At 30.9% G+C, this 12,147-nt stretch overlaps 1 protein-coding gene and 1 pseudogene across 1 annotated transcript; both read right to left on the bottom strand.

The window, feature by feature from the left end:
* Positions 1 to 3,367: 3,367 nt before the first annotated feature.
* On the bottom strand, positions 3,368 to 5,203 carry LOC117928012 (tryptophan N-monooxygenase CYP79A68-like). The gene is made up of 2 exons (XM_034847751.1): positions 4,124 to 5,203; positions 3,368 to 4,023 (listed from the first exon to the last, which is right to left on the bottom strand). Exons 1-2 carry the CDS (start codon positions 5,189 to 5,191, stop codon positions 3,400 to 3,402), a joined length of 1,692 nt encoding a protein of 563 aa, XP_034703642.1. The 5' UTR covers positions 5,192 to 5,203; the 3' UTR covers positions 3,368 to 3,399.
* A 5,248-nt stretch (positions 5,204 to 10,451) lies between these two features.
* On the bottom strand, positions 10,452 to 10,955 carry LOC117928500 (annotated as a pseudogene).
* Between the last annotated feature and the right edge of the window lie 1,192 nt (positions 10,956 to 12,147).

Raw genomic sequence — 12,147 nt, 5'->3', positions numbered from 1 at the left:
TATATTAGCTGTTTTAAATAGTGTTATACATATCTAGGAGTTGAATTCATTTTTAACTCCAAATTTTAAGATATGGGGGAATTGGTCAAACAGGTTCAAAATTTAAATACCAATGTAGCGATCCCAATTCCCACATAATAAGAGAAAAATAAAATACCATTAAAATATCTTTAATGATAACTTCCTATCTATCATATATACTGGTGGGATTTTTCCATAAATTAATTTATGATTAAAAAAAAAAGTAATTTGTGGTAGGATATTTTTTTCTGCAAAAAAAATTATTTGTAGCCAGTTTGTTATTATAAGTCCATGAACATCTGGTATCCACACAGTTAATAAAAGATCGAAGCTTATCATCTATAATAATAAACTGATATAATAAGGTAGATGATTGACCATCATCCTAGGAGTCTTTTCTTAATCAATTTGATAATATCATATAGTTAATTACAATGGAATCCCTTTGTAATCAATATGATGTTACCTTATTAATGATTATCTTAACAATGAAGTCTTTTTTTTAATCATTTTGATAATTACAATGTAATCTCTTTGTAGTCAATTGATAACATCATATGACTTTAGAGGTATAGGTTAGCTGAAATATATGGAAAAAAACTACTCAAAATTTGGTCAATGTAATACCAATACCCGTACATTGATCCTTTTTATTAGGTAAAGGATACCTAATCCATTGAGGAACCTCATTTAAAGGCTTGTAGTTGATTATAAGTCTTGAGGCACCTCTTTCAATCTTAGCAAATGCCCAAATGGAACAGTGAATATAATCTTATATTTATCTTTTTCTTGACTTTTAATTTTTCAAAATCTTGATTTTAAATCAAATTTTGAAAAGATTAAAGCCTTATGAAGGCAACCAATAAAATCCTTTTTATTACGTAAAGGATACCTAATCCATTGAAGAACCTCATTTAAAGGCTTGTAGTTGATTACAAGTCTTGGGCCACCTGGAACTCCCTTACTAACTCAACTCTATCCTTTGATGGTGAATTTCTTCTAATTAATGAAAGTTCTTCATCATATGATAGTTCTTCTTCACAATCATCATGTGATTGTATGAAAAACTGAAGTATCAACTATGTGTCAAACATGAATGGAGTGTGATGCCTTTGATCATTAAATTTGGTTACAATTCCTTCATCACTTACTCAATTGGTTTAATTTGGTTGTGCCTTGGTAAATTTCAAATCTTAAGAATTTAATCCTGCTTTGAAATAGTTTGATCTTAGGGGTAGAAATTACTAGTCCATTATCTTTGACAATTTTTTGAAAGATTTGTATATGCTTGAAGTGTTGATCAATAGAATTTGAAAAATATAAGAACATTATCAATGTATACAATGGTAAAGCTTGTATAGGGATTGAAAATGTTATTAACCATTATCTTAACAATGAAGTCTTTTTTTAATCATTTTGATAATTACAATGTTTGATAACATCATATGACTTTAGAGGTCTAAGTTAGATGACCCATTAAAATACGTCATGTTTGGGGTGGAATATTATGTCAACGATTTTAAAAAGAAATATATCATATGACAAAAAAGTGGGTTTTGAAAATTTCACTCATTAACAAGAGATTCTAAAAAGGAAATTTAAAATTTTATCAAATGTCTAAGGTTCTAAGAAAGCAATTCCAAACATTAAGAAGTGCTACTTATGACCTCTTTCAAAATCAAATGCGTAATGTAAAGTTGGACAACGTTTGTGAACATATTTAGGAGTCAACTCAGAAGTTTAGGATAGAAGAGTAAACTTAGAAGGATGTAAGATTGGGGAAAGTTAGGTTTTGGGTTGTTGATGTGAAAAATATATAGTTTTGAAAACTCAATTTTACGTATTTCAAAATTGATAATGTAATTAGAAAATATTTGGAGAATCATGCACTTTCAGCTTATGTGTATTTCAATGCCAAAAATACCCTTCACCTTGCTAGCTAAGCGTTCCACATTTGAAAATTCAAAAAAGAAAAACCCTTCGAATCTAAAACTCAAAGTTATCATATTTGCAAAAGACCCAACCCAATAAACTTTGAAATTTGGGGAAACTCTTTGTCACTTCCTCTCATTTTGCCCTAACCCGATCTGCATTTTCATCAAAGGTGGAATATTTTTAAGGTTTCTGGAAACCGAAGTGGAGCTTCCTCTTCCTTTGGATTAATCGTAGGTGAGTTTTCCATTTAAGGATTCGTTTGGCTGTTGAGAAAATATTGGGGCCGAAGGTTGTTTTGCATTGTTCACGACCTGTGATTTAGAATATTTGGGATTTTTTTTTTGTTATCTTAAATTTTTATGTTTACAAGACGGATGTTTGTGGGGGATCGTTGAGGAAAAAAAAATTTACATATTAATAGTTTTGAGAGAAACGAATGGGAGAGTAGAGAAGTTGCAGGAGATGAGGGTGGTGCTGGCCAACATGTTGGGCCAAGGATACGATGAAATTCACACAGAAAGTTGTTCGGGTCGGGTTTCTTTGTGATTTGAGAATGAGTTCAAGTTTCAAATTGTTCTGCTCACATGGGAGGATTTGCTGATGACATGGAGAGATTTAGGGGCAATATGGGAAGGAGAAAAAATAAATAGTAGATAGTGCACGTTTTGGATATTACTTTACATATTAATAGTTGGATCTCATATTTTGTATATTTAGGTTATCAAAACTATATATTTTTCACATCAACAACCAAAAACCTAACTTTCCTTATATTTTGATGTAGGCACGCATGACATATACACTTCAATGAAAGGAAAAAAAAGAAAAAAAAAAAAGAAAAAAAAGAAAAAAAAAACCACTACAAATCAATTAAAATACAAATATTTTTTATAATATTTTTTTTAAAAATTTATATTAAATTTGGTCTAAAAAACATTTTCCAGTTTTTATTTTCTAAAAATTATTTTATTTTATCTTTTTTATTAATTATTTTTAGTAAATAAAATTTATAAAATCTTACTTGGTATTGAGTTTTTATTAATGTAAAAAATGGTTTAGAAAATATAATTAAAATTTTATATAATACACATGTTATTATATAAAGTATATTATCATATTACATTTATTTATTATTCTTTTTATTTTTAGAAATACCTTTATAGCTTCTCACTATTATAAAATTAAAATATCAAGGACACAAACTTTTAGCTTTAACAACACATAATATGATTTATATAGTTTCTGAGATAAAACAAATAAAAATTATGATAATAAAAGTGAAATATAATGACATATCATTTTTCATATATCTTTGTATCCCCAAAGCATCATGTGATAAGTGGAGAAGAAAAGAAAATTGGATGAGAGCATTTATCTTTATTAACTCATAAATCCTTATTTATACGCTCTACTCATCAAGCTTCGGAATGGATGAAGTTTTAATCAATTCCCATACATGGAAGCATGCAAGCGTGGTTTTGCATGAGCATGGAGAGGCTTGGCTAGAAAGAGGTCGTTCATTGATTCTGTGAGGTCAATTTGGTCCTGGTTCGGTGGCACACTCCACGAAAAACATTGAAGGAGTCTCGCCAAGAGTGTAACTGTCAAGGCCGTCCCTAAGGCAGTTCCAGGGCACCCGCGTCTCCCAGTACTAAATGAAATGAACCGAAGCTCAGGCTCAGCTAAATCCACCACTTCATCATTCATATGCCGCTCTGGTTTAAACTTTAATGGCTCTTCCCACACTCTAGGGTTCCGTCCAAGCCCTACCCGGCTCAGCAGGACATGGCTGCCTTTGGGGATGAAGTAGCCGGCCACAACAGCGTCCGCCATGGACACATGGGGCACGTTGAATGGTGCTATGGGGTGAAGCCGCAGAGCTTCCCTAGCACAGGCTTTAACATATTTGAGCTGCGCGATATCGGATTCTTGAACAAGTCTATCCTTTCCAACCACTCTATCGATTTCTTCCACGGCCTTCTGCATAATCTCGGGTTGATTGATCATTTCTGCCATTGCCCACTCAGCTGCATGCGCTGGATTATCCACTATTTCAATCATCAGTTCCTGCCAGATTGTATATAGTTAATATATATTGAACCCCAAAGAGAAGAACTTCAGAATATATATACGAAATTAAGATAACATATTAGAGCTAAATTCTCACTATGAGTTGGGCTTTGATCTCTTCTACTGATAGCAATGGTTTTCCCTTCGTGTCGCTGATTGTAAGGAAAACATCGAGTATGTCCTCAACCTCCTTCTTCTCCCCATTCCTCCATTGTATTATTCTCTCATCCACTATCGGATCATGATGCTTGTTGATGATGCTCAAAGCCTCTTTTACCATCTTCTCGTGGCCATCTAAGTCGAAGACTCTCAGGCATGGAAGGTAATCAGATGGAGAGAATACATATAGGTAAGCAAGAGTGGTAAAGAGGGAGTTTACGTGTTCTTCTTCTTCAAGTCCAGGCCCTCCATCTTTCCTTCCTTCCCCAAAGTACCTTCTGCTGAACATCATCTTCCTAACCACATTTCCTGTGTATTGTCTGACTGCAGTTCTCACATTCACAACCGATGATTCCGTAAAATTATGGCTAGTAATACTAGAGAACTTACACTGGTTATAAATGAAGCGGACAAGATTGTCGGCTTCTTCAGTTCTCTTCTGGAGGAGCCACATATGTCTTGCTGGCTTAAGCACCTCAGAAGTGATGATCCTTCTCATCTTCTTCCACTGCTCTCCCCATGGCGAAAGGACTGTGGTCAGGAATCCTCTGCTCAAGTGATCGGACGTCATTGTAATAGGTCTGGATGCAAACACTGCATCATGTTCCTTCAAAAACTCCCTGGCAATCTCAGGCGAAATCACGGGAATGACATGGACATTGCCCAGTTTGATGCATGCGATCTCAGTGTTGAGTTCCTCCAAAAGTCCAAGTATCCACCGGAATACCGGCTTTTTTGTGAATAATTCAGGCAGGTTCCCAACTAATGGCCATGGAGTTGGACCAGGAGGGAGCAGTGGCATTTGCTTGGTGATTAGGGTTTTGGGTTCGAGTTTGTAGAGGATGAGAAAAGCGAAAAAGATAAGGAAAAGGAGCAAGAGGATGAATGGTAAATGAAGATGAAGTGAAGCGAGCTTCAAGGTTTCAGAATTATGAGAGAGCAGGAAGAGGAATGAATTTGGAAATGAAGAAGACATGGTTGAGTTGCAGCTGCTACCCATCATCATTTGTCTCTTGCTGATCTTCAGTACTAGGATTTGCTCCCTCTTTATAGGCAAATGGACTTCCACTATACATGCCTTTCATACTTCCCATCAATGGTAGGATTACTCCTCTTGTACAGTCAAAATCATGTTAGATTTTGGTCCAACAGACAGGGGTGGCATGGTCTGGTAGGATAAATTGGTATAATATTTAGGGAAATACGGTCGACCCATATCCAAACAATTGAATTTGATAATGTAATCTCTTGTCAGTGATCTTAAGAGGATAAAATTTGTTCTAACCCAATAAAAAATGGCTCCATTTTGTGACACGGTAAATGTGAAGGCGGAGAACCATGTGGTTTGGATCCCTCCTAATCCTAATCCTAAGCCCCATTAAAAAAATCCCACCACTTTTTTGGTCACATATAACAAATGTGCAGGTACATTCCCCCACATTATTATTATTTTCTTCCAAGTGGCGTACGTTGATTTTAGGGAGGAAATCTCTATGAAAAGAAAAACATTTTAATTAATCTCTTACTATTACTTGCAATAAAAATGTGATAAATTATCATCAATTATTACTATTACTATTACAAGTCCTTTGGATGGCAATAAATATGTTGTCACACATAGAGGGAAAACGACTTATGTAGTTTAAAAAATAGCAATTTTTAAAAATAATTTAAAAAAATAGTTTTTAATTATTTTCAAGAATAAAATTTTATTTTAAAACTCAAACATAAATTAATATAATTTTCTCAATTTATTCTTACGCCGAATATAAACATTTTTGAAATATTTTTAATTTTTTAATCTTAATGCATAAAACCTATGAAAAATAGCTGAAAACATCTTAATTTTTTTAAAATTAATCTATTTTCATAACAAATTTGAAAAAACTAATTTCAATTAAACTTTTGCAAACATTATTTTTAAATTTGAAAACATTTTTCTATTCATACTAAATACACCCATAACTTCTACTTTAGTTGTTTTAAAAGGTGTTGTCAATTAAATTAGAAAATAAGATTTTCTTTCTTTTTTTGATAATTTTTTGCTTTTTCAAGGTCTTTGAGAAGTAGCTTTTTGTGTCAACATTTTCCAATCTTCTCTGGACTCAAGCATTCATAGAGCTAATAGAAGAAATTTATCATCCGTCACCTAATGATTGAGTTTGTTTAATTTGATTCAATTTGACAATTAAAGAAATTTATCACAAAGTTTAAATATCGAGTTTTCTTTATAATTTTCGATAATTTTGTTTCTATTCATATTAGCTCAAGAAGCTTTTTACATAGTGAGTTATTGTCCACTAAAGATTCGATGTTATCATTGGCTTAATAAATAAAAAAACTGTAAGTCTAAAAATTAATTAATTAATTTTACATATGATCCCACTACAAAAATATTTATCACATGATCAATGCATGGTTCAACGTAAGATATCACAACACGGAAGTGACACGTTTGGAAGTTTGAAAGTTTGAATGAAACTTATGTAGATGATATGTAAACACGGTCTCAATCCATTGAACTTCTTAAGAACCATTTAATTAATTTAAAATTTATAAATGTATTATTTAGTTGATTTAATTTTGAAGTTCAATTTAATTATAGAATATTTTTAGTATTTATAATGATATATGAAATTTTATTTATCTATTATTTGATTTTTTTAATTAAATGACATTAATAATTATTTTTTTAAAAAATTATAAAAATATAAGTTGAGAAATTCATATAGGTTAAATGAGTCAGATCATATACGGATCAATTTCACATGGTTAATTAAACATGTTAAACATATCATATATAAGTTTATATAAGTTAGGTGATAAATGGATTATTTTAATATCATTACGTAAACAAGTTATATAATGTTGTAAAGTGTTCAAAATTCTTAATTAGTATAAATTCATTTTTGTAAAAATTATTGTATAAAATATTTTCTAAGTCGATATGATATTATAATAATAGTTTTTTTTTTCTTTTTATAGAATAAGCAGAAAGATATTAGGAATATCTTTCTATATATTATAAGTGATGAGTGGAAAAGTCATTAAATAGAGATAAGGTTGTAAAGGCTGATGGATAGAAGCGTTTAATGGAGGTAGATGAGTTGTGGTTAAAAATGCAAATATAAGGAATGGAAAAATATGAGATATTTCGAAAATTCAATAATTCAATTTAGTTTTTGTCTTATGTAATATTGTCTATAATATAATATAATTATTCTCTTTCATTTATCGATATAGATATGGTTAGTCAATCTCGCATGTATTTCAATGCAAATTATTTATTTTTGTATTTTTTAATTAATATTATTTGCATTAAAACTTTCATTTACACAACAAATAAATCATAAATGGGTCAACTTGCTAAATAGGTTAGATGGATTGATTCGAGTTTAAACGGGTTATCAAAATTGATATGGCTAAATAGGATGAGAAAAGCGAAAACGAGCAAGAAAATGGATGGTAAATGCAGATGAATTCGAAGTAAAGCAAGTTCCAAGGTTTCAAAATTATGAGAGACCTCCCATACATTTGCTCTCTCATTAGGCAAATGAACTTCCACATGCATGTAGACCCCCCAGATGTTGACTTTCGAAATCAAAGTAATAATTTTATTTTAATAATTTCTTCAAATCTTTTGAGATATTGTATGACTGTTGCGAGAGACTTGCAGTCTTCCATACATCATGTATCATTATTATCTTGGGCTCAAAGGTTGAAATTTTTTAAAGAACTTTCCACATGCAGTAATTCTCGTCATGAACACAACTTCTTGTGGACCCCCCAGATGTTGGGTTTTGGTACAATTGACGTAGTGCAATTATAGAAAACACCAATAAAATTTTGGGTTGATTTCATTTACATTTAAAATTTAGGATTAATTTCATCCGCATCCCAATAAATTTAAAAATTTTATATTTTAATAAATATTTTTTTTAAATAAAAAGACAACTTAATTTTTGTGGTGAGGAGAAGCCCAATTTTGTGGACAAAAAAATATTTGTACATGTGACCTCTACTTTAAAGATACCTATTAGTGAATGAACTTATAATATTCAATAAATGAAACAAGAGTTTCATCAAAATAAATATCTATAAGGTTTAATAAATGTTTATTATAAAAAAAGAGTTAAAATCAATAAAAAATTACTAATCACTATTGAAAACCCAACTTAACAAGTTATATATACTAGCAATGACAATAAATATAATATAATAGAAAAAATATGTACAAAAGAATTTAAAGTTATATATTTTTTAAACCTCTCGTATATTTGATTTCGTAAGTGTTGAATAATTAATAAGTAAAATAAATAAAAACCATAATTCATGATTGAATTAATAATTTATATTCAACATGTTCTGATCTAAATATACAAAAATTGATTCATAAATCAAAATTTCAAGGAAACTTATTATAAAATTAAAAGGATCTTGCAATGTGTACATACCTCAAAACTTTAGATAAGATCCCGTGAATTGATATAAAAATAATATAATAAAATATATATTTCAAACAATATTTCAATCTAATGTATTCTCAAAACTATTATTGGATTATAAAATTATTACATTGATAAGAACAGCATGAATGGCAACATTTAATATTAATAAGATATATTATTTTTATATAATTCAAAATTTTTTAAACATAAGAAACATAGATTAGTGACATATTTTTTAAATTTCATCATATATTTTTTTATTATTTTGAATTAAAAAAGATGTGAATAAAAATAACATATGACAAGAATATGAGAAATATTTGATAAAATTTTAAATTAATTAAATTTATAATTTAAAAAATATTTTCAAAATTATTAATTTCAATATATGAACAAGAGTTACAAAGAAAATAATTTTGAAACTATGATATTTTAATAAATATATTTTTGTTAAATGCCTTAATTTTGGTGGTGGGGAGAGGCCGAATTTTATGTGGACCAAAAACACCGAGCACATGTGACCACTACTTTAAAGATCAGATAATATGGGGCTGGAAAATCACAACACGTCAGGCAGTAGGCACGCATTCTTCATGTGACACGTTTGGATGTTTGATGCCATGTGGAAAATCATGAGTAGTTGACTCATTACATTTTATTTTATTTTTTAATTCATTTTTTTTGTAAGGTTCTACCCAAGACATCTCACCAAATGCAATAAAAAAATCATCTCTATCATGAAAGAAGATTAAGAAGTAAAATACCTACCAATACTATTGAAACATAAATTACGATAATTTTTAAAATTAAATTTTCTAGTATTTTTTGGAAAATTTGATCATCAAATGATTAATTTTAAATTATAAATATTTTTTTAATTAAACAATATGTTGTTCTATTTACTTCTCTATAAATATGACGATAATCATAAATATTTAGACGTAAAATATTGAATAGTACTAATAAATTAAAATATCAAAACATTTGGAAGAATGATCTAAAATATCAAGATCGAAGAATTGAATGTGGGTGTACTATTTTTGTATTTATTAGTACACTATACACCCATTTAACAACATGAAAGACTTTTTTTCATTTAATTAAATTCGGATTAAATTAAAAAATCAAGTCGTTTTTTAAACAAAACTCACCGTGGCAAAAGCAGAATCTCAAAGACCCATAATTTGCCACCAAGTAATAATTCAAATTGCTCAAAAATAGAAATTTCTATTTTTTTTAGTCAAATCCTATAAAAAGTTTATATATTTTTCCTAGTAGGAATTTCTATTTAGTTAAGTATAAGTATATTTAAATAGAAGATTATGTAATATTTGAATAAAAAAGAGGGGCGAAATGTAATAAAATTTTTAATTCTTCCTAATTTCATATTCTTTGTAATAATTGTTTATGTTTATCTAACAACACTATTACTCCAAAAAATTGGAAACAAAATCATACAAAAAAATGGTAAGTGGAATGTATTTATTTCACGTCCTTCGACTCAATAAAGACAATTATAACGATTGGAATATAAAGATAAGGGTTTTGCTTAGTTCACAAAGACACATGGAAGTTTATAGAGAAAGACCACAAAAAGTCATAAGATGAAACCACTATATCTCCAAATCAAAAATAATTTTTTAAAAGATATAAGGAAGGGAAACAAAAACGCTTTTACCATCTTCTATCAAATAAGGAATGAAAATAGTTTTGAAAAGATTTTAAGTACAATTACTTCCAAAGAATTTTAGAAGATAAGGTATGAATAATTTGTATTCAAACTCTGAGTGGAGAATAAGAGAAGTATTTCATAAAATTTCAAATTAGTAGTTGTGTGGATTCTTTGAGGTCAATCTGCTCGTGGTTGTGTGGCGCACTCCATGAAAAACCTTGAAGGAGCCTTGCCAAGAGTGTAACTGTCAATGCTGTCCCCAGGGCAGTTCCAAAGCACCATTGTCTCCTAGTACTAAATGAAATGAATCGAAGCTCAGGCTCAGCTAAATCCAACACATCATCATTCATATGCCGCTCTGGTTTGAACCTTAATGGCTCTTCCCAAACTTTGGGGTTCCGCCCAAGCCTTACCTGGTTCAGTAGGACATGACTGCCTTTAGGGATGAAGTAGCCGGCTACAATAGCATCCGCCATGGACAGATGGGGGTCATTGAATGATGCCATGGGGTGAAGACGCATAGCTTCTCTTCCACATGCCTTAACATATTTGAGCTGCATAATATTGAATTCTTGAACAAGTCTCTCATTTCCAACCACTCTATCGATTTCTTCCATGACCTTCTGCATAATCTCGGGTTAATTGATCATTTCGGCCTGGTAGACAATACCTAGTTGATCAACAAGAAGAAGAAGACTCAAGCCACAAACCAAGATCAACTACAACAAACCAAAGTCTGTTAAGAATGCCTTGAAGTAGGAGGTTAGTTAGTTAGGTTGTTGTCAATATAAATATAAAAAAATCAATGTACAAGTACTTGATATTTTTTTCTAATACAATAAGAAATATTCATTTTCTACAACCCAGTTTCTGAAATTTTCATGGTATTCGAGCTTTGGTATTTTCTTGACAAGACTTCTTCTTCATATCAGTTTCAATTTTTCTTAGGCAACCTACATTCTATTCATGATGAGTTCAACATAGTCATTAGGGTTACAAGCTGGTGCTTTACCTTCATTCACCGGTGTTACTCAAACAATGCAGATACTGAATCATGCACTGCCGATCAAACTTGATAAAAATAATTACGTTCTTTGGAGAACACAAATGAAGAACGTTATCTTTGCCAGTGGCTTTGAAGATCATATTGAGGGTTTGAAAATTTGTCCACCTCAAATAACAAGTTCTGGAGAAACAAACCCATATTTTATTTTGTGGCGACGATTCGATCACATGATTCTCAGCTGGATCTACTCCTCACTCATTCCTAAAATCATGGTCCGAATAGTTGCCTATCAATCCTCTCATGTAGCCTTGTTTGCTTTAGAATGAATCTTTTCAACTTCCTCAAGGGCTAGGGTGATGCAACTACGCCTAGAGTTCCAAACCACAAGAAAAGGGTCATTGACAATGATGGAATATATTCTTAAACTAAAGAATTTGGAGGATAATTTAGCGGCCATTGGAGAACCTATGACCGATAGAGATCAGATTCTCCAACTTCTTGGAGGTCTTGGGGTAGACTACAACTCGATAGTAGCCTCTCTTACAGTACGTGAAGATGAGATGTCTTTCCACTCTGTACACAACATTTTACTCACCCGTGAACAACGACTTGGCTTTTAGAATTTAGTTGTAGAAGATAACATCATCTCTACTAATCTTGCTACACCACAATATCAACATTTTAACAATAAAATATCGTCCAACAGAAATCCCTCTGGTCAAAATAGGCAGTCTGGGTTCAACATAAGAAGAGATACAAATGGTGGGTGCTCCCAATCATCTTAGAATCGACCATAGTGCCAGCTTTGTGGCAAGTTTGGCCATACTATGGTTCGT

This window comes from Vitis riparia, chromosome 13 (assembly GCF_004353265.1).
Source record: "Vitis riparia cultivar Riparia Gloire de Montpellier isolate 1030 chromosome 13, EGFV_Vit.rip_1.0, whole genome shotgun sequence".
NCBI classification, from domain to species: domain Eukaryota; kingdom Viridiplantae; phylum Streptophyta; class Magnoliopsida; order Vitales; family Vitaceae; genus Vitis; species Vitis riparia.
This window is presented reverse-complemented; position numbering and strand designations above follow the sequence as displayed.